This window comes from Pseudophryne corroboree, chromosome 8 (genome assembly GCF_028390025.1).
Source record: "Pseudophryne corroboree isolate aPseCor3 chromosome 8, aPseCor3.hap2, whole genome shotgun sequence".
Classification (NCBI taxonomy): Eukaryota; Metazoa; Chordata; class Amphibia; order Anura; family Myobatrachidae; genus Pseudophryne; species Pseudophryne corroboree.
The window spans coordinates 75543751-75568722 of record NC_086451.1 but is presented as its reverse complement, the minus strand read 5'-3'; the positions used below and the strand labels follow the sequence as shown (position 1 = coordinate 75568722).

The following is a 24972-nucleotide window of genomic DNA, read 5'->3' as shown; positions in this document are numbered from 1 at the left end:
CTTTACATTTTACTAACAATATGATTGCCGTGGATTCAAGCATTTAACGAAGTAACCTACCTGCATGGTATGTATATAGGGGGTCATTCCGAGTTGTTCGCTCGTTGCCAATTTTCGCTATACTGTGATTAGTTGCTTACTGCGCATGCGCAAGGTACGCAGAGCGCATGCGCTTAGTTATTTTACTAAAAACTTAGCTGTTTTGCTGTAGCGTCTGCGGCGCTTTTCAGTCGCACTGGTGTTCGGTAAATTATTGACAGGAAAGGGGCGTTTCTGGGCGGCAACTCAGCGTTTTCCCGGCGTTGGCTAAAAAACGCAGGAGTGTCAGGGAAAAACGCGGGAGTGTCTGGAGAAACGGGAAAGTGGCTGGCCGAATGCAGGGCGTGTTTGTGACGTCAAACCAGGAACGAAACGGGCTGAACTGATCGCAGTGTAGAAGTAAGTCTCGAGCTACTCAGAAACTGCTAAGAATTTTCTATACGCAATTCTGCTACTCTTTCGTTCGCAATTCTGCTATGCTAAGATACACTCCCAGAGGGCGGCGGCCTAGCGTGTGCAATGCTGCTAAAATCAGCTAGCGAGCGAACAACTCGGAATGACCCCCATAGTGACGGACTCACTAATTTTTATAGTATAAAAAACGATTACTGAATTACAAAAGTGTGATTGCGTGCAATTTACTATATACACACAACAGGAAATAATTGATTTTATTTGTTCTTAAATACCGGCTGGTGTATAAATATGTATTGTAACATAAATGTTTATTAGCTTTTACCTTTGCCGAGCCTTGACGCCTCCGACCCCTGCATTCAGTCATTTTCATATAACCCCCACTCAATTTAAATATTTAGGTATAAATGTCCCTTTATCACTGTCATAACTGTATCGCTCAAATTTTTCTCCAGTAATATCTGAAATTGCCAAATTGTTGGACTCCTGGAAATTGTTACCTCTATCTCTATTGGGAAGGCTAGCTTTAATTAAGAGTATAATATTTCCCAAATTATCTTACCTCAATTCTGATGCTACACATCGCTCTTTCCCCCACTGATATGAAACACTGCCTGAACTTGTTCACTACATTTTTGTAGAAGGGAGGACACCCCCGCATCGCTCTCACTAAATTAATGCTCCCTAAATCTAAGGGTGGCCTGGGTCTTCCGGACATTAAATTGTTTACTAAGTCTGTACTTTTTAGATATATTAGTGACTGGTTGCTAGGTAGAGAAACATACACCCATGGTTCGTCTGAGGCGGCTCTGTTTGCACAATTTTCTGCATCAGCACTACTACACACCCCAAAATGCCTTATTCCCTCCAGTATTTATAATAACATTATATTCCATGATACTTATATGGCATGGAAAGCCATTTGTTCTAAGTTGTCCTGGCCGTATACTGCATCTCGTTATAAACCTTTTTGTGGGAACCCCTTAATTACTCCTGGGTTGGATAACATCACCTTCTCTCAATAGATGTTAAAAGGTATTTAAAAAAATTAGGGATGTCTTTGACCCTGGAGGCACGATTTTGCCATTTTCTGATTTGCACGTTAAACACCAGATTCCCCACCAACAGTTCTTTACAAGCTTCTCATTATGCAAGGAAAATTAATGCATAGTTGCTACTCTTGCCGTCACCTGATCCTATACAATTCCTCTTAGTTTTTATTGTTTTACACCCATATAAGACAAAATACCTGGGAGCCGAGCTGACAAGGCCGGTACCTGCTACAATTTGGAAGCAAACTATATCAGCTTGGGAACGTGATGTCTCTTCCATTTCTCCTTCTGGCCTGCTATGTCATCATTACAAATTTACGCTAGTATATCTACGTTGTTCATGGTTACAAGAGGTACACATCAGTAGGGTACACATTTCTCAGGCCAGGAGAAAACACATGGTTCCCGGGGAGTTGGGTGATTGCCGAAAGTGCAAGCGCCAGAATGCCACTTTTTTTCACATGTGGTTGTGCCCAAAAATACATACATTTTGGGGCAAAGTAACTAATTATATCAATTCTATTTTCCTATCGTCCATCTGTAATGATTATTGACTGATGATACTTGGTGATTCATGCCCTTGCCCCCCCCCCCTTTTTTTTATTTACTCTACTGATTGTTACTTATTTTTTGTGTCTATTTTAGTTGTATATGTCTGGGAATCTGCTATTTACATTGTCATGTATGACTATGGTTGATTCCACTATGTACTATTCCCTGTTTTGATTCTTTTGGCATAAAAAACTAATAGAAACGTTTTTCAATAATAACATAAATGTCTATTAAAAATGTTTATCCAGTGCTGGGTTCCCCTTTTTCTTGTTGATTTTACGATATAGGGATTGAGTATCCCCCAACCAACAGCTGATTAAACAGTAATTATATATATATATATATATATATATATATATATATATAAAACGAAAACCGTTTATGCGCAAATACCAGTCCTCTTTGCAAGTGTTTTACTGTGGAACCACAAGTCCCAGTTTCAGCTGTAGAAAAGGAGATTATCCACGCTTTCAAATGGATTCCAATATGTCCCCTTAAGCACCAAGATTCTTTGAATCGGCAGCTCCGCTGGACACCAATACCCACAGTTGGTAATGAATTCTGTAAGAAAAGGAGCGCTCCATAGTGCGTATCAGTTTTAAAATTGTAGTTTATTACAGCAATCCGACACGCGAGGTAAGAACACGTACCGCAAGCGGCGGTATAAACCACCGTAAGTATACATGTTATATCTGCCTCCCCTGCAGTGCACATGGTTTTGCCCAACTGCTAACAAAAATTCTGCTGCGATCAACTCAGAATTACCCCATATGTCGAGCAAAATAAGAAAGTGGTTGGACGAATACGTACAATATGGATTCACGTGTATAACGGAATGTGATGGAAGTCAGCGTCCTCAATGCATGATTTGCAATGCCAAGTTGAGCAATTCTAGTCTAGCACCGGCAAAGCTAAGGGAACACTTCCTAAAGCTGCATGGAGATGGGGAATACAAGAACACAACGCTTGCTGAATTCAAGGTGAAGAGAGCCAGAGTCGATGAAAGGGCTACTCTGCCTGTTCTCGGCTTTGTACCCATCAACAAACCGATCTTAACAGCATCATGCGAAGTTGCGTACCTGATCGCAAAGCAGGGAAAACCACACCCCATTGGTGAAATACTCGTAAAACTAGCAGCGTTGAAGATAGCGAATATCATGCTGGGAAAAGCTGCTGAAAATAAGTTGTCCCAAATTCCTCTTTCAAATGACACCATCAGCAGCAGAATAGATGACATGAGCAAGGACATCTTGGCTCAAGTAGTTGCAGATCGGATTTCAAGCCCGGCAAAATTCAGCCTCCAACCCGACGAGACCACCGATGTTTCCAATCTAAGTCAGCTTGTTGTATTTGTGCGCTATGTGAAAGACGACATGATAAAGGAAGATTTTTTATTTTGTAAGCCTCTAACAACAACTAAGGCAGCCGATGTGAAGAAACTTGTGGATGACTTATTCACAGACAACGATCTTTCGTGAGATAAGGTTTCTGCAATTTGTTCGGACGGAGCTCCAGCCATGCTGGGACAAAACTCTGGTTTTGGTGCGCTGGTGAAAGTCGCTGCACCACACACTGCACCTAAGGCAACTTAAGAAGTTTAACATCCCACAGAATCTCCTGCTCCTCTTCTACTCTGCAATTGTAGAATCTGTCCTGTGCTCCTCGATTATCGTCTGGTATAGCTCCGCCAGCGAGAGACAAACGCAGGCTTCAAAGAGTGGTAAGGTCTGCTGAGAAGATCATCGGAGTTGACCCCTGCCTGTCCATGACCTGTATCAGTCCAGAGCCAAAAAATGGGCGACTAGGATAGTCAATGATCCGCCTCACCCGGCTATGGCGAGCTCAACCTGCTGCCATCCGGGAAAAGACACAGGGCCATTCCCACCAGAAGCCTCAAAAGCTGCTTTCCTCAAGCAGTCCACCTGCTGAACTCCTGAAAAACCGACGGGTTGACTGTCCAGTCGCTCTACTCCGATCTCCTGATTGGATCGAACACTGTGTACTTTTACTTAATCTGTATACTGCATATAACCCCCCCCCCCCCCTTCTTGTCTACGTGTTCCCCCCTGGCTGCTGCACTGTAAACCGAAAACAAATTCCTGGTGTACGCAAGTGTACCTGGCGACTATCTGATCTTTGCTCTGCAAAAAATAGCTAGCGAGCGATCAACTCGGAATGACCCCCGAATGTGCAAAACAGTGCTCTGAAGCACTGCATCTTCAAAGAGCTGTGTAATGAAATGGGCTCTGAATTCGAAGTACTTCTGTACCATTCTAACATTCGGTGATTATCCCGGGGAAAGGTGCTGAATCTTGTTTTTGCTGTGTGTGTGGAATTAACCCTATTTTTGCAAGAGCACCAACATTGTCATGCAGATTGCTTCGAAAATTCTGAGTTCATTCTCATTTTGGCGTACATGGCCTATATCTTCGATGCTCTCAATCAACAGATGCAGGGGGGTGGAGTCAACATTATCGAAGCAGAAGAAAACCTGAAGGCTTTTCAAAAAAAGCTGCCGTTATGGAAACGACGAACAGAGAATGATAACTTTGCAAACTTTCCCCTGCTGGATGACTGTGTAAGTAAGATTAAAGATGAGTTTGGAATCGGAGACATTTCTGTACCCGGGGAACTGAAGCAAGCAATTGCCATGCACTTAGATGAGCTCGCAAAGTCTCTCGACGGATACTTCCCCACCAGAGAGTCATATCCAGCATTGGTGAGACAGCCGTTCACGTTTAGTGTTGCGACAGCAGTTATCAATGATGAGTACCTCAACGAAATCATTGAACTTCAGCAGAGCCAGGTTCAACAGCAACTCTTCAGAACAACAACGCTCTCAACGTTTTGGTGTCAACAAATCGTACCGTACCCTCTTATTGCTAAGAAAGCCCTTGAGATACTCATACCGTTTGTTACACCGTATCTTTGCGAGCAATTCTTTTCGAGGATGGGAGACATAAAAACGAAGAAAAGGAACAGACTGTTTTGCGAAAATGATATGAGAGTGGCACTTGCCAAGATGAAGCCGTGCATTTCTGAACTTGTCTCTAAAAGGCAACTGCAAAAGTCACATTGATTTGCAGTAAATATTCATTGAGTTATGGTTTTGTGTGACATTCATGTTTTGTTGGTTTTGTTCTTTGAACACTGTGATTTTATGTGCAACTGATGCATGGTTCATTTTGTGCACTAATAAAATAGATATCTGTTTTGAATTTGAAAAAATATATATATATTTTTCCAACTATGAAGGGTTCGGTGAATGCACATATGAAACTTGCAGGGCTCAGTACCTCCAACAAGGTTAAGAACTGCTGGTCTAGCAGCTCTCTGCAGCAGTAGTAGCAGCCGTGAAAACAAAAGGGGGGGGGGGGACATTGAGCATACAGCCCCCATCAATGTCGGTAAACCACATGGTCCTCCAGAATTGATGGTGAAAGTATTCAACATCGGCCATAAACCAGCAAAGGTTTTGATTCATTGATGGTTGATGGTAATCCCTAGCAGCGATATTTTTGCATTCAGGGGTTGTTACTGCTTTAAAAAAAAATATATTAAAAGGCCGCCAGGGGAGAAGCGAGAGACCGTTTTCTGTTAATGCCACTGTGAAAGCCATCTATGGCGGTGAGGTATGACGGGCACTTGCTAAGCTTGTTGTCACTTGTCCGCTCACAAATAGTGCCATATGAAAAGAGCTCCACTCTGATCGTCCAGGACGCTGCTGGATGTAGCCAATTAAATCATGTGCGCTTTCCCTAATCTCGCACATACCCAGGAGCCATCACACGCATTAGGCTGATGCAATACAGGACATATCCCCAGAGTGGTAACACAGGACAGGGATTGCTGGAGGGGAGAATTTTCTCTGCCTGTCTGGCATATTAATACATGCCGGCGCTGTAGCATTCTGCTTCGCAACGAAAACCGGAGGAGCGGTAACAGCGCTGAGAAGAGAGTGTTGCTAATACATCTGCACTTAATAGGGAGATGTATCAAACTTAAAGAGGACAGGTGGTGGAGCGATGATGGCACCAATCAGCTGCTACAGTACCTAACACTTTATAGACAGTACTAGATCAGGGGTAGTCAATTGGGGTCATTCCGAGTTTATTGCACGCTGCAACTTTTTGCAGCCCGTGCATTCAACTAGACGCTGCCTATGGGGGAGTGTATTTTTGCATAGCAAGGCTGCGATCTCTTGTGCAGCCGAGCTATGCAAAAACATTTTGTGCAGTTTAGGAGTAGGTCCTGACTTACTCACCCACTGCGATCACTTCAGCCTGTCAGGTCCCGGAATTGACGTCAGACAGCCGCCCTCCAAACGCTTGGACACGCCTACATTTTCCACTCCACTCCCAGAAAACGGTCAGTTGCCACCCCGGAACGCCTTCCTCCTGCCAATCTCGGCAGCGATCGTTTTCCGCGTTGATTCAGTCGCTGCCCGGCGTTCCCCGTCGCCGGGCAGCGGTGCGCTTGCACATTGCGCCCGCTGTGCTTTCCGGACCCGTTCGCATGGTTTTTCGCAGCCGGAATGACCCCCAATATGCGGCATTCCAGATACAGTGGAAGTATACATACCAGCATGCCCTGCCAGTTTCAGTATGCCCTAACAGCAAATCATTAATAGACCATGCTGGGATGTGTAGTTCCACACATGAAGTGCTGCACATTGCCTATACCTGGTCTACAACAGTCTATATAACAGCTGATTAGTTTGTATGGGCAACTTAACCATTTGTCCTCTTTAGGTTTGAAACATATCCCACTTAGGAGAGCCTGCACTACAAGACCCAGCATGCAAATTCTACAAACCTGGAAACTGGAGACCCATAAATTGCCTATGTTTGGTTTATAAAAAAATCTGGGGCAGATGTATTAACCGGGTGTAGTACGGCTGACCGGCGGTCTCCTGACCGCCGGTCAGCTTACCGACGCCGGGATCCCGGCAGGGAGGTGCGAGTGCAGCAAGCCCCTTGCGGGCTCGCTGCGCTCGCCACGCTGCGGGCTCGGTGGCGACCTGCGGTCGCCACGGGTTCTATTCCCACTCTATGGGTGTCGTGGACACCCACGAGTGGAAATAGTCCCTGTTGGTCGGCATGCCGACCATCGGGACAGTGACCCGTCGGGCTGGTGGAGGAGGTCATGTGACTGTCGGTCAGCTGACAGGCGGTCACATGAATACCACCCGTATTAACCTGGAGAAGGCATAAGGAAGTGATAAACCAGTGATATGTGCAAGGTGACAAACACACCAGCCAATCAGCTCCAATATGTAAATTAACAGTTAGGATCTGATTGGCTGGTGCCTTTATCACCATGCACATATCACTGGTTTATCACTTCCTTATGCCTTCTCCAGGTTAATACATCTGCCCCTCTGTTGTCCTGACACTGGTCAATCTCACAAAGCCTGCTGGGTGTTGTTGTTCGACAGCCACTGGGCTAGTTTTCTAAGCCAGCTCACTGCTCAGCTCCTGACGTCACCACGCGCGTCACGTGACTCAGTTGACCGCAAAACCGGCCTGTACGCGTCGGGTCATGTGATCAGGGGCGGGGCTAGCTCCCGGAAGTGAGAGTGATGCTGATGCTGGAAGAATAAACATGGCGCTCCGTGGTGACGGTTGCCTGGTGCGGTTTGTCTGCAGTGTGCTTCTGGCTGTGCAGCTATGTACGGCCCGGGTCCACCAGCTCACGCTGAAAGTAAGTGGAGGAGGGGGATGCGCTCAGAGGGGGTGCGAGGAGCAGCCGGACATCCGGTACCACAGGGCAGGGAGAGGAAATAGTAACACCTGCCGATGGGATATGGGGGAGAGCGGATAGAGATAGGCCGTACTGCAGAGCCAGTGTAACAGGGGTGGGTGACAGCTGGAGGGAAACGTACTGATTACATAACAGGCAGGGGAGAGCAGGGTGACATGGAGAGGGAGAGCAGGTCACAGCAAGATATGTAAGGGAAGAGCTGGGTGACAGCCAGTGGATAGTTTGGCAGCATGGGGGTAGGGGAGAGCTGACTGACAGATAAATGGAGATGGGGAAAGCTGACTGATGGGGAGTGACGGACAGGCAAACGGAAGGGGAGCGACTGACTGACAGGCAAACAGGGAAGGGGAGCGACTGACTGACAGGCAAACGGGGAAGGGGAGCGACTGACTGACAGGCAAACGGGGAAGGGGAGCGACTGACTGACAGGCAAACGGGGAAGGGGAGCGACTGACTGACAGGCAAACGGGGAAGGGGAGCGACTGACAGGCAAACGGGGAAGGGGAGCGACTGACAGGCAAACGGGGAAGGGGAGCGACTGACTGACAGGCAAACGGGGAAGGGGAGTGACTGACTGACAGGCAAACGGGGAAGGGGAGCGACTGACTGACAGGCAAACGGGGAAGGGGAACGACTGACTGACAGGCAAACGGGGAAGGGGAGCGACTGACTGACAGGCAAACGGGGAAGGGGAGCGACTGACTGACAGGCAAACGGGGAAGGGGAGCGACTGACTGACAGGCAAACGGGGAAGGGGAGCGACTGACTGACAGGCAAATGGAGATAGGAAGAGCTAACTGGTGGAAATGGGGAGCGACTGACTGACAGGCAAACATGGACAGGGAGAGCTGACTGACAGACAAATGGAGATGGGGAGAGCTGACTTACTGACAGGCAAACGGAGAAAGGGGAGCGACAGACAGGCAAACTGGTAAGGGGAGCGACTGAATGATAAGCAAATTGGGAAGGGGAGTGACTGGCTGACAGGCAAACGGAGAAAAGGGAACAACTGACAAATGGAGATGGGGAGAGCTGACTGATGGGGATCGGCTGACTGACAGGCGAACCGGGAAGGGAAGAGCTGACTGATGGAGATAGGGAGTGACTGACAGGCAAATGGAGAAGGGGAGAGACTAACTGACAGGCAAATGGGGAAAGAGAGATGTAACTGATGGGTGGACAGGCAAAATGTGAGCTGATTGATTGTTGGGCAGAACTGGTGACCTTGCCAATGGATTGGACGGGGATGTTGAGCGACTGTTTCTCAGATGGGGATGTTGAATGACTCATGGGCAGATTTATTAAGCCTGGTGAAGTGATAAAGTGGAAGGTGATAAAGCCCCAGCCAATTAGCTCCTAGCTATCATTTTTCAAACCCAGCCTGTAACATGGAAATTGGGAGCTGATTGGCTGGTACTTTATCACCTTCCACTTTATCACTTCACCAGGCTTAATAAATCTGCCTCCAAGTGATGTGGATGGAGAGAGATCACTTACGGAAAGTCTTAGATGGCGATGATGATGATGGGCTGGTGGGGAATGGGTGACGTGGAAGGAGAGAGCTGGCTGAACAGGGAGGTGATGAAGGTATGACTACTGACTAGGCAGGTGAGGAGAATAGAAGCTATATGACAACCTGGGGAAAAATTAGAATCCTGAAAAATTTGAATATAAGTTTTCAGTGCTTAGATTATAGCCTAAATCGGTTGTGAGACTTCAGAATTACCCAAATCATATTCTTTTATGCACAACAGTTTTGATTTTATTTGAGAAATTGTGGATGAACTATAATCTCAAGTAAAATATTGAAGCGAGAAAAACAAAAAAATGACCCAAATCGTGCAACATGTCTCAAGCAAGTGGCTTGGCTTTCTCGTGCAATTCTCTGTTGTTAAACAGTATTTCTATTGTCGCTTTCACCTAAATTAGAGACAATAACCATTTGAGCTGAAGGTAATTTTGGCATATCTAAAGATAAGATGTCCAGCTGTTCAGCTGTGAAACAAGTATAGACAGAAAAATAATAATTCAGGTTAATACTGTTTTCGTTTTCATTTAAAGGATGACATACGACAGAAAGTGCATCTCAACACATTTGGGTTCTTCACAAATGGCTCAATGAATGTGACCATTAAAAGTTTATTTGTTAAAGACCTTGAAGACCTCTCTGATGTTGGCAAGTTGAGGGTAAGAGACATCTATTGGTTACTGTTCTATTTTGCTTTGGCCATGGCAACAGATTTTAATGTCTGCGTGTAAGGAGCATTGTATTTTTTGGTCTCCATTTAAGACTAAGTCGTAACCCTTTTAGTACTTGTTTCTGACGCTTAAAGGTGTAACGTAGTGTTCATTCTAGGGCCCTGCACCTGTCACAACCCATGCAGTTCCTCTTTCCTGCTCTGGTGCCTCTAGCACACTCTGGGCTGCGTCTCTGGTCTGAGAGTTAAATATTTAGCAAACAGCAGTAAGCTTAGCTTATCGCTGTTTATGAAGAAATGGGGACCCAGCAAAGCCTTTGTGGCTTCAGCTGAGCCTTCCATGCTTGACGAAATACCTTCCAGCATGAAACACCGTAGACAGACAGCTGACCAACACAGCAGAGGGTGCCATGGAGGAGGGAGACACAGCTGTACCTTGTCGGAGCAGGTAGGTCCTGTTAAATACCGGCGACATATCATTAAGTATCACTGTGAGCTGCAGTGATGCTAAACTAAATTTCCCACTGGAGCCCTCTGTATTTATTGAACAGATATTTTATTTGTATTTGTTTGTATTGCTTTTTTTATTATTATTTTGCTGATTGAGAAAGCAGGGGTCTGCCTACTTATGCTAGTTTGCATACAATGCTTATTACACTATGGCACCTCAGCTGGTTGAACAGATCCAGGGTAACTCACTGAATAAAACGCCTTAAAATATGGGTGTGTGCACACGGTGAGATATTGACTATATAGTCAAAATCGCAAGAAAAGTTAGTGCAGATCGCAAGGTGAAAGTCACCTTGCGATCCCGATTCGACCCCGATGCGCGGCATCGCAAGAAAAGATAGACTGTGCAGGCAAATCAATCCTTGCTAGATCGGTGTACTATCTAGTTCATCTCGCATGTCAATGACATCTCACATAAGCCAAAATCGTAAGCACACATAGTCCATATCTCAAGAAAAGTTTGTCAAAATCTGTGCTATCTGGGCTCCGGGGAGTTCAAGGGAAATCGCAAGTGAAAATCGTCCGTAGCAAAGATCTCACCGTGTGTACACACCCTAAGATTTGATCTGTTATATAAGTGTTCCCTCTAGAAATTTTAGAGGCCAGTGCGCCGGACTGCGAGGGAATATGTGAGTGCGCACGCGTCCACAAAGGAGGTGTGGCCATGCAAATAGGTGGTGTGAGTATCTAATGTCATGGAAGTGGGCGGTGCGGCCTCACATACGTTTCTACAGGAAGGGGCGTGGGTGGCCGGCGGTGTCACTGTTGAGGTCGTGCCCAGCACATACAGAGGTGCTGGGCTTTCCCCAAGCGCTCTCCAATAGTGTGAATGGAGGCACGGCATCTTTACATGCTGGGAGGGCAGGAAGCAGTCGGCTGTTTTAGCAGGGCGCCGCGGAAAGGGCAGGGCGGATTTTGTCCTTAAAAAATCGGGCAGGGCGTAGCGCCCTGCTAAAACAGCTTAGCGTGAACCCTAAGTATATACAGTATAGCCCTATGACCCCTACTTGTGAACATTTCTATTTAAATGGCTTCCTGTATTTCTCTCACACTAGCAGTTAGTGTAACTGTCCCTTACATGCAATGGAGGAAATCCTTCTGTAGGCTGGCCAGAATATTGTATACTGTTCTTGTTATATTTTCAGTTAGAAAAAACTGAATAATAACTGGGAATATCCAATTAAGCACCGCGGCTAATTGAATTTGTCAGGCTGGCAATTAGCAGGTGATATCCTGATGCATTACCAGAACGTGCACTTTTCTTCACAGCCTCAAAAGGAAAAGTCAGTGTATACATTCACCACTGTTACGTTAAAGGAAACCAATTAGATTCTGCTTTTTTTTTTTTGAATCAGTGGATTACTGATGTTACCAGAGGTTTTACCACATGTGGTAAAGGCTAAAAAAAAATTCTGTCCCAAAAGGTGGATACACACTAGGGGATGTGCTCCGTGAGGGACATAGTCTAGTGTGTCCCCCTCCTGGGCCGCCGGCGACTGCTAGCGATATCGCACAGTGACGTCATGCCGTGGCCGGCTGGAGCATGCAGCTTTGGATCAGGAGTCCAAGTTCAGCTGTATGCACGGCCGAGACTGAGGGCCATTAACGACCCACGGGGCCGCGCTTCGCTCGTCGTCCGCTGCATACACACTGGCTAATATAGTAAACTATATCGCTCAGGAAGGGGAAAATGGGGGTAATTCAGACCTGATCGTAGCAACAAATGTGTTAGCAGTTGGGCAAACCATGTGCACTGCAGGGGGGGCAGATATAACATGTGCAGAGAGAGTTAGATTTGGGTGGGGTGTGTTCAAACTGAACTCTAAATTGCAGTGTAAAAATAAAGCAGCCAGTATTTACCCTGCACAGAAACAATATAACCCACCCAAATCTAACTCTCTCTGCAAATGTTATATCTGTCCCCCCTCCAGTGCACATGGTTTTGCCCAACTGCTAGCAAAGTTGCTGCTACGATCAGGTCTGAATTACCCCCAATGAGCGATATAGTTTACTATATCGCTAAGTGTGTGTGCACCTTTTAAAAAGCTAAAAAAGCTTTCCCAGCATGACAAAACTTGCACCTGATTGGTTATTCCCCAATGTGTGTAACACTGAGGAGGCAGCAAAGGGTTTGTCGTCTTCTTTCTGGATTCTGTTTTGTAACACATGTCCTGTAATCCCAGCAGTAGCCACTCTGGGAGGTTGCAGTTTATCATGTCCACAGAAAGATGTTTGCATTTGCACATGTCAGTCAGGGCCGGTTCTGGCGCTCTGTGCGCCCCGGGTGGCAATAGGGGGCGTGGCTTCGTACAGGGGGCGTGTTCATGTACGCCCCCTGTACAGACTGAAATGATGTGCGGTGGCGCACCGCACAGTAAAGGACCTCTCCACGAAGGGAAACTAGACGCGTACGCGTCTAGTTTCCCTTCACTGCGGCAGCGGGGGGCACACAGCAGCAGCGGATCTTGCCCTGGTGCGGCGCCCACCGGATGGCGCCCTGCGCCCTCTGGAAGGCGGCGCACCGGGCAAAAGTCCTGCTTGCCCGTGGCAAGATCCGCTACTGATGTCAGTGGCTTTGTGTTCGCATATAAAACCAAATTGTAGCAAAATATAAATGATGTGTTTAAAGTTGAAACATTTACAAAAAAAATAAATAATTGCGGATTTATGGAAAGCATCAAACACATTTCAAACATGTTTCCCCATTCACGTTAATGAAATCTAAGGTGCGGGTTTATAGAAGTGGAGATGTTGCCCATAGTAACCAATCACATTCTACTTATTTATCTACAACCTTCTAGAAGATAATAGCTAGAATCTGGTTGTTACGGGCTACATCTAGACTTCTATAAACCCGCACCTTAGTAAATATATTTCTGCTGCGGGGTACACTGGGCTCCACAAGTCTGGACAATGGGGTGTAGAGTAGGATCTTGATCCGAGGCACCAACAGGCTCAAAGCTTTGACTGTTCCCAGAATGCACAGCGCCACCTCCTATATCACCCCGCCTCCCAGCACAGGAGCTCAGTTTGTCAGTTGGTGCTGCAGTAAGCAGGCACTTAACAGAGGGGCTGCTCCAAGCAGCCCTGAGAAAAGCTTTTTATGAGGTAAAAAGTGAAGACTTCAGGGGCAGCAGCGGTGGTAAATGTCTTGTGACATTCACTGCTGCAGCTCCAGCTCTCCCCAGCGGCGCTGTACACTCCCGAGCCCTGGTTGCCGGGTACCTAGAGCGGAGGCTCCGGTTTTCTTCATGCTAGACACACACGGCTGGGGCTCTCCAGGATCGCGTATCCACGCTTCGGGAGGTGGTAAGTGGGTCCCGCTCGCGGGACCCGGTCTTTATCGCGATCCGGCGCGGTCAGTGGGAGGCGGGCCGCGCACGCTGTCGGTGGACACTGTGGATACAGGCGATCCCACTAGATCACCAGGGCATGGGCACAGGTCAGGTTTTCTCTTTAAACCGATTTTAATATCGCCCACAGTACCCGGTGGTTTTGCCAGCAAGGGGGATAAGACTTAGACCTGAAGCTCCTCCCCCAGCCCCAGGGCGCCATTTCCAGCAAGTGTTCTCGCCCTGGAGCTGCATCTCTGTCTTTTCCTCACTCCCTGTCAGTGTCTGCGGCGCCATTACTCCTCAGCTCACTGTTCCTGGGACTGCTTGGACAAATCCTCCTATGTAAAGCCGCCTGGTTGTCAGTTCTGTGACTTTACATGACACTTAAGTATTCTACCTGCCTTTTCAGTCGGTGCTAGTTAAGAAAGAGTGCATTTAGTCAGGGGTTTATAGTACAATTACCCTGTGATATACATCCAGTTTCTTACTGTGTAGTGTTATATCTATTGACTATATAGCTGTGTAAGCTAGTCCAGTGCAGTATTATTGTCTGTAATAACCTCTGCATTGTACAAACTGTGATTATTTGTGTGTGCATTGATAGCTGAGTGGTGTCCATCTCGTGTCTTTCACTCAACTTGCTATCCCTATATTCTATAACCTGAGGGGGCTTGGTGCGTCAGGTGTTATTTAATATAGGATTTTCACAAAGATATACTGTATTACGTATTTTTCTCTGTGATTTAGTCACCATATCTCTCCTTTATCTCTGCTGGTGCTGACTACACTGCGCAGGGGTTTGGGTTTAGGGATATAGTGCTGCTAATAATTGTACTGTGTTAGCTCATACTGCAAGTTATATCATGTCTGCTTCTGAGGGTAACGGTTCTGGGGCGGAACACACTTCTGGTGTTGCTGAAGCCACAGGCACATATGGGGAGAATATAGCAGCTGTGGGCTCTGGTTCTGGGGGCTCCTTGCCCCCCAGTGGGACTGTGGCAACGGAGGCACATACTGACCCTCCGTGGGCCGCTTTTTCCACGTTTCTGCATACGCTAGTTCATAAACTAACACCCCCTATGGGACCCCCAATGCTGGTACAACCGTATGTGGTCCCTGCAGCTAACCCGCCGTGGGCGGACGATTTATCTGCTCAATTAAAGAAGTTGAACCAGTCCCTGACTACTAAAAAGTCTGACCATCGCTCGCCTAAGTCCAAGAGGTCCTCTAAGCGAGCGCTCGTCTCCTCACAATCCACTGCTGTCACTGACACCTCGTCTGAAGACAGCACATACACTGACCCCACAGGTTCTGACTCGGATACGGCTGATGGGGAGGGTAGTTCACATGTGGATGTGCCTGATCTTTTGGAGGCTATTAAGTTAATTCTGCAGATTACGGATGATCCCGAGCCATCCGTTCCTCCTAAGAAACCAGATAGGTTCAAGCGTCAGAAGGTGATTTAAACAAGTTTTACCTCACTCTGACCAGCAGGTGGATATACGTCAGGAACCCTGGCAAAGCCCGGGTGCGAAGTTTGTGCCTCAAAAGAAGATGCTGTCTAAGAATTGGGAAACGCCTCCTCCAGTAGACTCTTATGTGGCTAGGATGGTGGTTTCCTCAGCTCTACCGTCATGTATCTAAAAGCGTCGAGGGTTGTCTGAAAGCGATTTACACCCTCACGGGTGCTGCACAAAGGCCCACTATTGCAGCTACATGGGCGGCAGAGGCTATTGAAGCATGGGCCTTGGAGTTAGAAGCTGAAATCTCCTCTGACCATGCTAGACAATGCTTGTCATATATTGTCACAGCTTCTCGCTATATTAAAGAGGCGGCTTCTGATGCCGTTATCCTAGCAGCCAAGGCCTCTACTACGTCAGTCCTGGCTCGCAGGATATTGTGGCTGAGATCCTGGTCTATGGATCTGGACTCTAGAAAAACCCTGGAGGTACTCCCTTTCAAGGGGGATATTCTGTTTGGGGAGGACTTAAATAAGATAGTGGCTGACTTGGCTACTGCCAAAACTGCCTGCCTGTCTGCCTAATACAGCTCCTTCTGTGTCGAAGGCCAAAGGCACGTCCTTTCGCCCCTTTAGTCCTATAGGTAAAGCAAAAGGTCAAGCGTACCATAAGCAGGCCCGCACTTCCAAACCTGGTAAGCCGAAGCCCAAAAGAGCCTGGGCTGCCCGTCAGCCAGCTTCCAAGACCGATAAGCCTGCCGCATGATGGGGCGGGCCTCCCCCTGGGGGATCGGCTTCTAGGGTATACCCAGGAATGGTTGAAGACCACTTCAGATGCCTGGGTACGGGAAGTGGTCACTCGAGGTTACGCCATAGCCTTCAAAAACCGACCCCCTCATCGATTTTGCCAGACAGACGTCCCGTCGGACCAGACAAAGGCAAACACTCTGCATTCGGTGGTACAGACCCTCCTGGATACAGGAGTCGTAGTACAGGTGCCTCTTACTCAGAGAGGCCTGGGGTACTATTCTCCGCTGTTTCTATTCCCGAAACCGAATAGGTCCTCCCGGCCCATTCTCAACCTCAAGGTACTGAACAAGTTTGTGAAGGTTTCCAAGTTCCGTATGGAAACCCTTCGCTCTATAGTTCTGGCCTTGGAAACTATATGGTCTCCCTGGACATACAGGATGCTTACCTGCATATTCCTATAGCAGTGTCACATCAACAATACCTGAGGTTCGCTATTGGCAACCTCCATTACCAGTTTCGGGCGTTACCGTTTGGTTTAACAACGGCTCCGCGAGTCCTCACCAAAGTTATGGCGGTGATGACGGTGGTATTCCGCCGTCAAGGGGTCAGGATACTGCCGTATCTGGACGACTTGTTAATCCTGGCAGATTCCCCAGATCTTCTCCTGCGTCATCTGGATATGACGGTCCGGTTTCTACAAGCCCACTGGTGGCTCATCAACTGGAAGAAATCCTCCCTGGTTCCTGCTCAGAGCATGGTGCATCTGGGAGCGCTGTTAGACACTCACAACCAGCGGTTGTTCTTGTCTCAGGAGAAAGTCCTGAAACTTCAGGACAGGATTCGTTGCTTCCTTTTCTCATCCGCAAGTGTCGATACATTCGGCAAATGCAGGTGCTGGGCCTCATGGTATCAGCATTCGACATGGTGGAGTATGCTCAATTCCATTCTCACCCCCTCCAGAAGCTGATTCTAGCCAAGTGGGACGGCCTGCCTCACCGGATCAGGTCTCAAATGATCTCTTTGACTCCGGAGGTCCGTCTGTCGCTGCTCTGGTGGCTCCAGGACTGACAATTGTGCAGAGGCCGTCCCTTCTGGATATCCAACTGGGTCCTGTTGACGACAGATGCCAGTCTAAGAGGTTGGGGCGCGGTGCTGGAGCAGCACTCCTTGCAGGGTCGGTGGACCAAGGAGGAATGTCTCCTCTCGATCAACATTCTGGAATTGCGGGCGGTCTTCAATGCGTTGAACCTAGCCCAGCATTTGATTCAGGACCGTCCTGTTCAAGTACAGTCGGACAACGCCACCACAGTGGCTTACATAAATCATCAAGGTGGCACTCGAAGCCGTTTGACAATGAAGGAAGCCTCACGGATTCTACGTAGGGCAGAACGCCATCTACCGGTAATATCGGCAATATTCATTCCGGGAGTCCTGAATTGGGAAGCGGACTTTCTCAGTAGTCAGGACATGCATGCCGGCGAGTGGGACCTCCATCCATAAGTGTTTCAACTCCTCGTGGAAAGGTGGGGTCTTCCAGATGTGGATCTGATGGCGTCTCGACACAATCACAAGGTTCCGGTCTTCGGAGCAAGGACGAGGGATCCTCAAGCAGCATTCGTGGATGCGCTGGCAGTGCCGTGGAGGTTTCGGCTGCCGTACGTGTTCCCTCCGGTGTCACTTCTGCCCAGGGTAATTCGGAAGTTCAAGCAAGAAAAAGGAAATCTGCTTCCCATAGCTCCGGCGTGGCCCAGACAGCACTGGTTCTCAGACCTGTAAGGCCTATCGTCAGAGCGTCCACTTCTACTTCCACAACGCCCAGACCTCCTCGTTCAGGGCCCATGTGTCTATCAGGACCTAGCCCGGCCGTCTTTGACGGCGTGGCTCTTGAAGCTTCCGTCTTAAGAGCTAATGGTTTTTCTGAAGAGGTCATTAAAACTATGTTGCGGGCCCGGAAACCGGCCTCTGCTCGGATTTACCATCGGGTCTGGCATTCCTACTTTGTTTGGTGCGCATCTAACCATTATGACGCTTCCAAGTTTAGTACAGCCAAACCTTATTGGCTTTTCTCTATCGTCCTAAGTGGATGCTGGGGTTCCTGAAAGGACCATGGGGAATAGCGGCTCCGCAGGAGACAGGGCACAAAAGTAAAGCTTTTACAGGTCAGGTGGTGTGTACTGGCTCCTCCCCCTATGACCCTCCTCCAGACTCCAGTTAGATTTTTGTGCCCGGCCGAGAAGGGTGCAATTCTAGGTGGCTCTCATAAAGAGCTGCTTAGAGAGTTTAGCTTAGGTTTTTTATTTTACAGTGATTCCTGCTGGCAACAGGATCACTGCAACGAGGGACAGAGGGGAGAAGAAGTGAACTCACCTGCGTGCAGGATGGATTGGCTTCTTGGCTACTGGACATGAAGCTCCAGAGGGACGATCACAGGTACAGCCTGGATGGTCACCGGAGCCACGCCGCCGGCCCCCTCACAGATGCTGAAGCAAGAAGAGGTCCAGAATCGGCGGCTGAAGACTCCTGCAGTCTTCTTAAGGTAGCGCACAGCACTGCAGCTGTGCGCCATTTTCCTCTCAGCACACTTCACACGGCAGTCACTGAGGGTGCAGGGCGCTGGGGGGGGGCGCCCTGGGAGGCAAATGTAAACCTTTAAAAAGGCTAAAAATACCTCACATATAGCCCCAGAGGCTATATGGAGATATTTACCCCTGCCTAAATGTACTAAATAGCGGGAGACGAGCCCGCCGGAAAAGGGGCGGGGCCTATCTCCTCAGCACACGGCGCCATTTTCTGTCACAGCTCCGCTGGTCAGGAAGGCTCCCAGGTCTCTCCCCTGCACTGCACTACAGAAACAGGGTATAACAGAGAGGGGGGGCAAAATAAATGGCAATATATTAATATAAAAGCAGCTATAAGGGAGCACTTAATCATAAGGCTATCCCTGTCATATATAGCGCTTTTTGGTGTGTGCTGGCAGACTCTCCCTCTGTCTCCCCAAAGGGCTAGTGGGTCCTGTCTTCGTATAGAGCATTCCCTGTGTGTCTGCTGTGTGTCGGTACGTGTGTGTCGACATGTATGAGGACGTTATTGGTGTGGAGGCGGAGCAATTGCCAAATATGAGGATGTCACCTTCTAGGGGGTCGACACCAGAATGGATGCCTTATTTGTGGAATTACGGGATAGCGTCAACTCGCTTAAGCAGTCGTTTGCCGACATGAGGCGGCCGGACACTCACTTAGTGCCTGTCCAGGCGCCTCAAACACCGTCAGGGGCTGTAAAACGCCCCTTGCCTCAGTCGGTCGACACAGACCCAGACACAGGCACTGATTCCGGTAGTGAAGGTGACGAATCAACCGTATTTTCCAAAAGGGCCACACGTTATATGATTTTGGCAATAAAGGAGATGTTACATTTAGCTGATACTACAGGTACCACTAAACAGGGTATTATGTGGGGTGTGAAAAAACTACCAGTAGTTTTTACCGAATCAGAAGAATTAAATGACGTGTGTGATGAAGCGTGGGGTGCCCCGATAAAAAACTGCTAATTTCAAAGAAAGTTATTGGCTTTATACCCTTTCCCGCCAGAGGTTAGGGAGCGCTGGGAAACACCTCCTAGGGTGGACAAAGCGCTAACACGCTTATCAAAACAAGTGGCGTTACCCTCTCCTGAGACGGCCGCACTTAAAGATCCATCAGATAGGAGGATGGAAAATATCCAAAAAGGTATATACACACATGCAGGTGTTATACTACGACCAGCTATTGCGACTGCCTGGATGTGCAGTGCTGGGGTAGTTTGGTCAGAGTCCCTGATCGAAAATATTGATACCCTGGACAGGGACAATATTTTACTGTCGTTAGAACAAATAAAGGATGCATTTCTTTATATGCGTGATGCACAGAGAGATATCTGCACACTGGCATCACGGGTAAGTGCTATGTCCATTTCGGCCAGAAGAGCTTTATGGACACGACAGTGGACAGGCGATGCGTAGAGGAGTTATTTGGGGTCGGTCTATCGGATTTGGTGGCCACGGCTACGGCCGGGAAATCCACCTTTCTACCTCAAGTCACTCCCCAACAGAAAAAGGCACCGACCTTTCAACCGCAGCCTTTTCGTTCCTTTAAAAATAAGAGAGCAAAGGGCTATTCATATCTGCCACGAGGCAGAGGACGAGGGAAGAGACAGCAACAGGCAGCTCCTTCCCAGGAACAGAAGCCCTCCCCGGCTTCTACAAAAGCCTCAGCATGACGCTGGGGCTTCGCAAGCGGACTCGGGGGCGGTAGGCGGTCGTCTCAAGAATTACAGCGCGCAGTGGGCTCACTCGCAGGTAAATCCCTGGATCCTGCAGATAATATCTCAGGGGTACAGGTTGAAATTAGAGACAGAGCCACCTCGCCGTTTCCTGAAGTCTGCTTTACCAACGTCCCCCTCAGAAAGGGAGACGGTTTTGGAAGCCATTCACAAGCTGTATTCTCAGCAGGTGATAGTCAAGGTACCTCTTCTACAACAAGGGAAGGGGTATTATTCCACTCTTTTTGTGGTACCGAAGCCGGATGGCTCGGTAAGGCCTATTCTAAATCTGAAGTCCTTGAACCTGTACATAAAGAAGTTCAAGTTCAAGATGGAGTCACTCAGAGCAGTGATAGCGAACCTGGAAGAAGGGGACTTTATGGTATCCTTGGACATCAAGGATGCGTATCTCCACGTTCCAATTACCCCTCACACCAGGGGTACCTCAGGTTCGTTGTACAAAACTGTCACTATCAGTTTCAGACGCTGCCGTTTGGTTTGTCCACGGCACCTCGGGTCTTTACAAATTTCTTCTTCGAAGAAAAGGCGTATTAATTATCCCATACTTGGACGATCTCCTAATAAGGGCAAGGTCCAGAGAACAGCTAGAGATGGGTTTAGCACTATCTCAAGAGGTGCTAAAGCAGCACGGATGGATTCTGAATATTCCAAAATCCCAATTAATGCCGACAACTCGTCTGCTGTTCCTGGGGATGATTCTGGACACAGTTCAGAAAAGGTTTTTCTTCCCGAAGAAAAAGCCAAGGAGTTATCTGACCTGGTCAGGAACCTCCTAAAACCAGGAAAGGTGTCTGTACATCAATGCACAAGAGTCCTGGGAAAAAAATGGTAGCTTCTTACGAAGCAATCCCTTTCGGCAGATTCCATGCAAAGGGATCTGTTGGACAAATGGTCAGGGTCGCATCTTCAGATGCACCTGCGGATAACCCTGTCGCCGAGGACAAGGGTATCCTTTCTGTGGTGGTTGCAGGAGGCTCATCTATTGGAGGGCCGCAGATTCGGCATGCAGGATTGGATCCTGGTGACCACGGGTGCCAGCCAGAGAGGCTGGGGAGCAGTCACACAGGGAAGAAATTTCCAGGGAGTGTGGTCGAGCCTGAAAAAGTCTCTTCACATAAGCATTCTGGAACTAAGAGCAATCTACAATGCTCTAAGCCAGGCGGAACCTCTGCTTCAAGGAAGACCGGTGTTGATCCAGTCGGACAACATCACGGCAGTCGCCCATGTAAACAGACAGGGCGGCACAAGAAGCAGGAGGGCAATGGCAGAAGCTGCCAGGATCCTTCGCTGGGCGGAGAATCACGTGATAGCACTGTCAGCAGTATTCATCCCGGGCGTGGACAACTGGGAAGCAGACTTCCTCAGCAGACACGACCTTCACCCGGGAGAGTGGAGACTTCATCCAGAAGTTTTCCACATGCTATTAAACCGTTGGGTAAAACCAATGGTGGACATGATGGCGTCTCGCCTCAACAAAACACTGGACAGGTATTGCGCCAGGTCAAGAGATCCGCAGGCAATAGCTGTGGACGCGCTGGTAACACCTTGGGTGTACCAGTCGGTATATGTGTTTCCTCCTCTGCCTCTCATACCAAAGGTATTGAGGATTATACGGCAAAGTGGAGTAAGACTAGTGGCTCCGGATTGGCCAAGAAGGACTTGGTACCCGGAACTTCAAGAGATGGTCACGGACGATCCGTGGCCTCTACTTCTGAGAAGGGACCTGCTTCAGCAGGGTACTTGTCTTTTTCAAGACTTACCGCGGCTGCGTTTGACGGCATGGCGTTTGAATGCCAGATCCTAAAAGGAAAAGGCATTCCAGAAGAAGTCATTCCTACCTTGATAAAGGCAAGGAAGGAAGTCACCGCGAAGCTTTATCGCCGTATTTGGCGAAAATATGTTGCGTGGTGCGAGCAGCGGAGTGCTCCGATGGAGGAATTTCAACTGGGTCGTTTTCCTACATTTCCTGCAATCAGGATTGTCTATGGGTCTCAAATTGGGATCTATTAAGGTTCAAATTTCGGCCCTATCAATATTCTTCCAAAAAGAATTGGCCTCAGTCCCTGAGGTCCAGATTTTTATCACAGGAGTACTGCATATACAGCCTCCTGTGGTGCCTAAGGTGGCACCGTGGGATCTAAATGTAGTTTTAGATTTCCTCAAATCAAATTGGTTTGAACCACTAAAGAAGGTGGATTTGAAATATCTCACATGGAAAGTGACTATGTTACTGGCCCTGGCTTCGGCCGGGAGAGTATCTGAACTGGCGGCTTTGTTTTATAAAAGCCCTTATTTAATTTTCCATTCGACATAGGGCAGAGCTGCGGACGCGTCCGCATTTTCTCCCTAAGGTGGTATCAGCGTTTCACCTGAACCAGCCTATTGTAGTGCCTGCGGCTACAGACGACTTGAAGGACTCCAAGTTGTTGGACGTTGTCAGAGCCTTAAAAATATACATTTAAAGGACGGCTGGAGTCAGAAAATCTGACTCGCTGTTTATACTGTATGCACCCAACAAGTTGGGTGCACCTGCTTCTAAGCAGTCGATTGCTCGTTGGATTTGTAACAAAATTCAACTTGTACATTCTGTGGCAGGCCTGCCACAGCCTAAATCTGTTAAGGCCCATTCCGCAAGGAAGGTGGGCTCATCTTGGGCGGCTGCCCGAGGGGTCTCGGCATTACTACTCTGCCGAGCAGCTACGTGGTCAGGGGAGAACACGTTTGTAAATTTTTACAAATTTGATACCCTGGCAAAGGAGGACCTGGAGTTCTCTCATTCGGTGCTGCAGAGTCATCCGCACTCTCCCGCCCGTTTGGGAGCTTTGGTATAATCCCCATGGTCCTTTCAGGAACCCCAGCATCCACTTAGGACGATAGAGAAAATAAGAATTTACTTACCGATAATTCTATTTCTCGGAGTCCGTAGTGGATGCTTGGCGCCCATCCCAAGTGCGGATTATCTGCAATACTTGTACATAGTTATTGTTAACTAATTCGGGTTATTGTTCAGGAAGCCATCTTTCAGAGGCTCCTCTGTTATCATGCTGTTAACTGGGTTCAGATCACAAGTTGTACGGTGTGATTGGTGTGGCTGGTATGAGTCTTACCCGGGATTCAAAATCCTCCCTTATTGTGTACGCTCGTCCGGGCACAGTACCTAACTGGAGTCTGGAGGAGGGTCATAGGGGGAGGAGCCAGTACACACCACCTGACCTGTAAAAGCTTTACTTTTGTGCCCTGTCTCCTGCGGAGCCGCTATTCCCCATGGTCCTTTCAGGAACCCCAGCATCCACTACGGACTCCGAGAAATAGAATTATCGGTAAGTAAATTCTTATTTTCTACAGCAGGGCCTAGATTTAGACCTGCGTCTGGCCTCCCTCAAGGTTCATATTTCTGCCTTGTCGGTGTGGTTTCAGAGAAAAATTGCGATTTTACCTGATGTTCATACTTTCACTCGGGGTGTGTTGTGTATCCAACCTCCCTATGTCCCTCCTGTGGCTCCTTGGGACTTGTCGGTGGTTTTGGAGGCGTTGCAGGAGCCTTTATTTGAACTTCTTGGTTCAGCTGACCTTAAGTGGCTTTCCCTTAAGGTGGTGTTCTTGCTGGCTATTGCCTCTGCTAGAAGAGTGTCGGATTTGGGTGCCTTGTCTTGTAGTTCCCCATATCTGATATTTCATCGTGACCGGGCGGTTCTTAGGACTCGTCCCGGATATTTACCTAAGGTGGTTTCTTCGTTCCTTGACCACAGACCTTGGAAATTTCTTCCCTTTGTGACTGCCCCCCACCCTCAGAGGCTTGCATCCGTGGTCACCAGGACCCAGTCCTGAATGCCGAATCTGCGGCCTTCGAGAAGGTGAGCACTCTGCAGCCACCACAGCAGAGACACCCTGGCCCTGGGGGATAGGGTGATCAGCCGATACATCTGTAGATGTGATCCGGACCACTTGTCCAACAGATCCCACTGAAAGGTCCACCTTAATCAGGAGATTGTGGTTCCAGCTTTTGTCTTTCCTGATTTGTCTCCCAAAGAGCGGTCTTTGGATGTGGTACGGGCTCTCCGTATCTATGTGAAGAGATCTGCTTCTATTAGGAAATCTGATTCTCTCTTTGTGCTGTTTGGATTTCACAAACGTGGATGGCCTGCTCATGAGCGAACTTTGGCCAGTTTTTAGAGAGAAGATACCCGAACTCTTTCACGTCCTTCTTTTCCCGTTGACGAAGTGTGGATGAACATATTACTTTGCCATTGGATTATATTATAACTGTCGTTATCTGACCCAGGGAGCGCACCACAGCAAATCCGAGAACATTTACGAGGCCATTCAGTTAGGCAGATTCAATGCCAGAGTGTTTCAGTGGGACCTGTTGGACAAGTGATCCGGGTCCCATCTGCACATGTACCGAAGGATAACCCTGTCTTCCAAGACCAGAATCTCACTCCTGTGGTGGCTGCACAGCTCTCACCTCCTAGAGGGACGCAGGTTTGGAATCCAGGACTGAATCTTGGTGACCACGGATGCGAGTCTCCCAGGCTGGGGAGCAGTCACGTAGGGGGGAAAGCTTCCAGGAAAGATGGTCAAGC

At 48.2% G+C, this 24972-nt stretch overlaps 1 protein-coding gene across 1 annotated transcript in view; it reads left to right on the top strand.

The window, feature by feature from the left end:
* The first annotated feature begins 7594 nt into the window (after positions 1-7594).
* The window catches only part of GPR107 (G protein-coupled receptor 107), a 206719-nt gene continuing 189341 nt past the window's right edge, over positions 7595-24972 (top strand). The window contains exons 1-2 of the mRNA XM_063936684.1: positions 7595-7760; positions 9882-10007. Of these exons, the coding sequence (XP_063792754.1) occupies positions 7662-7760; positions 9882-10007 (225 nt within the window). The 5' untranslated portion in view covers positions 7595-7661. The remainder of the gene's footprint in view (positions 7761-9881; positions 10008-24972) is intronic.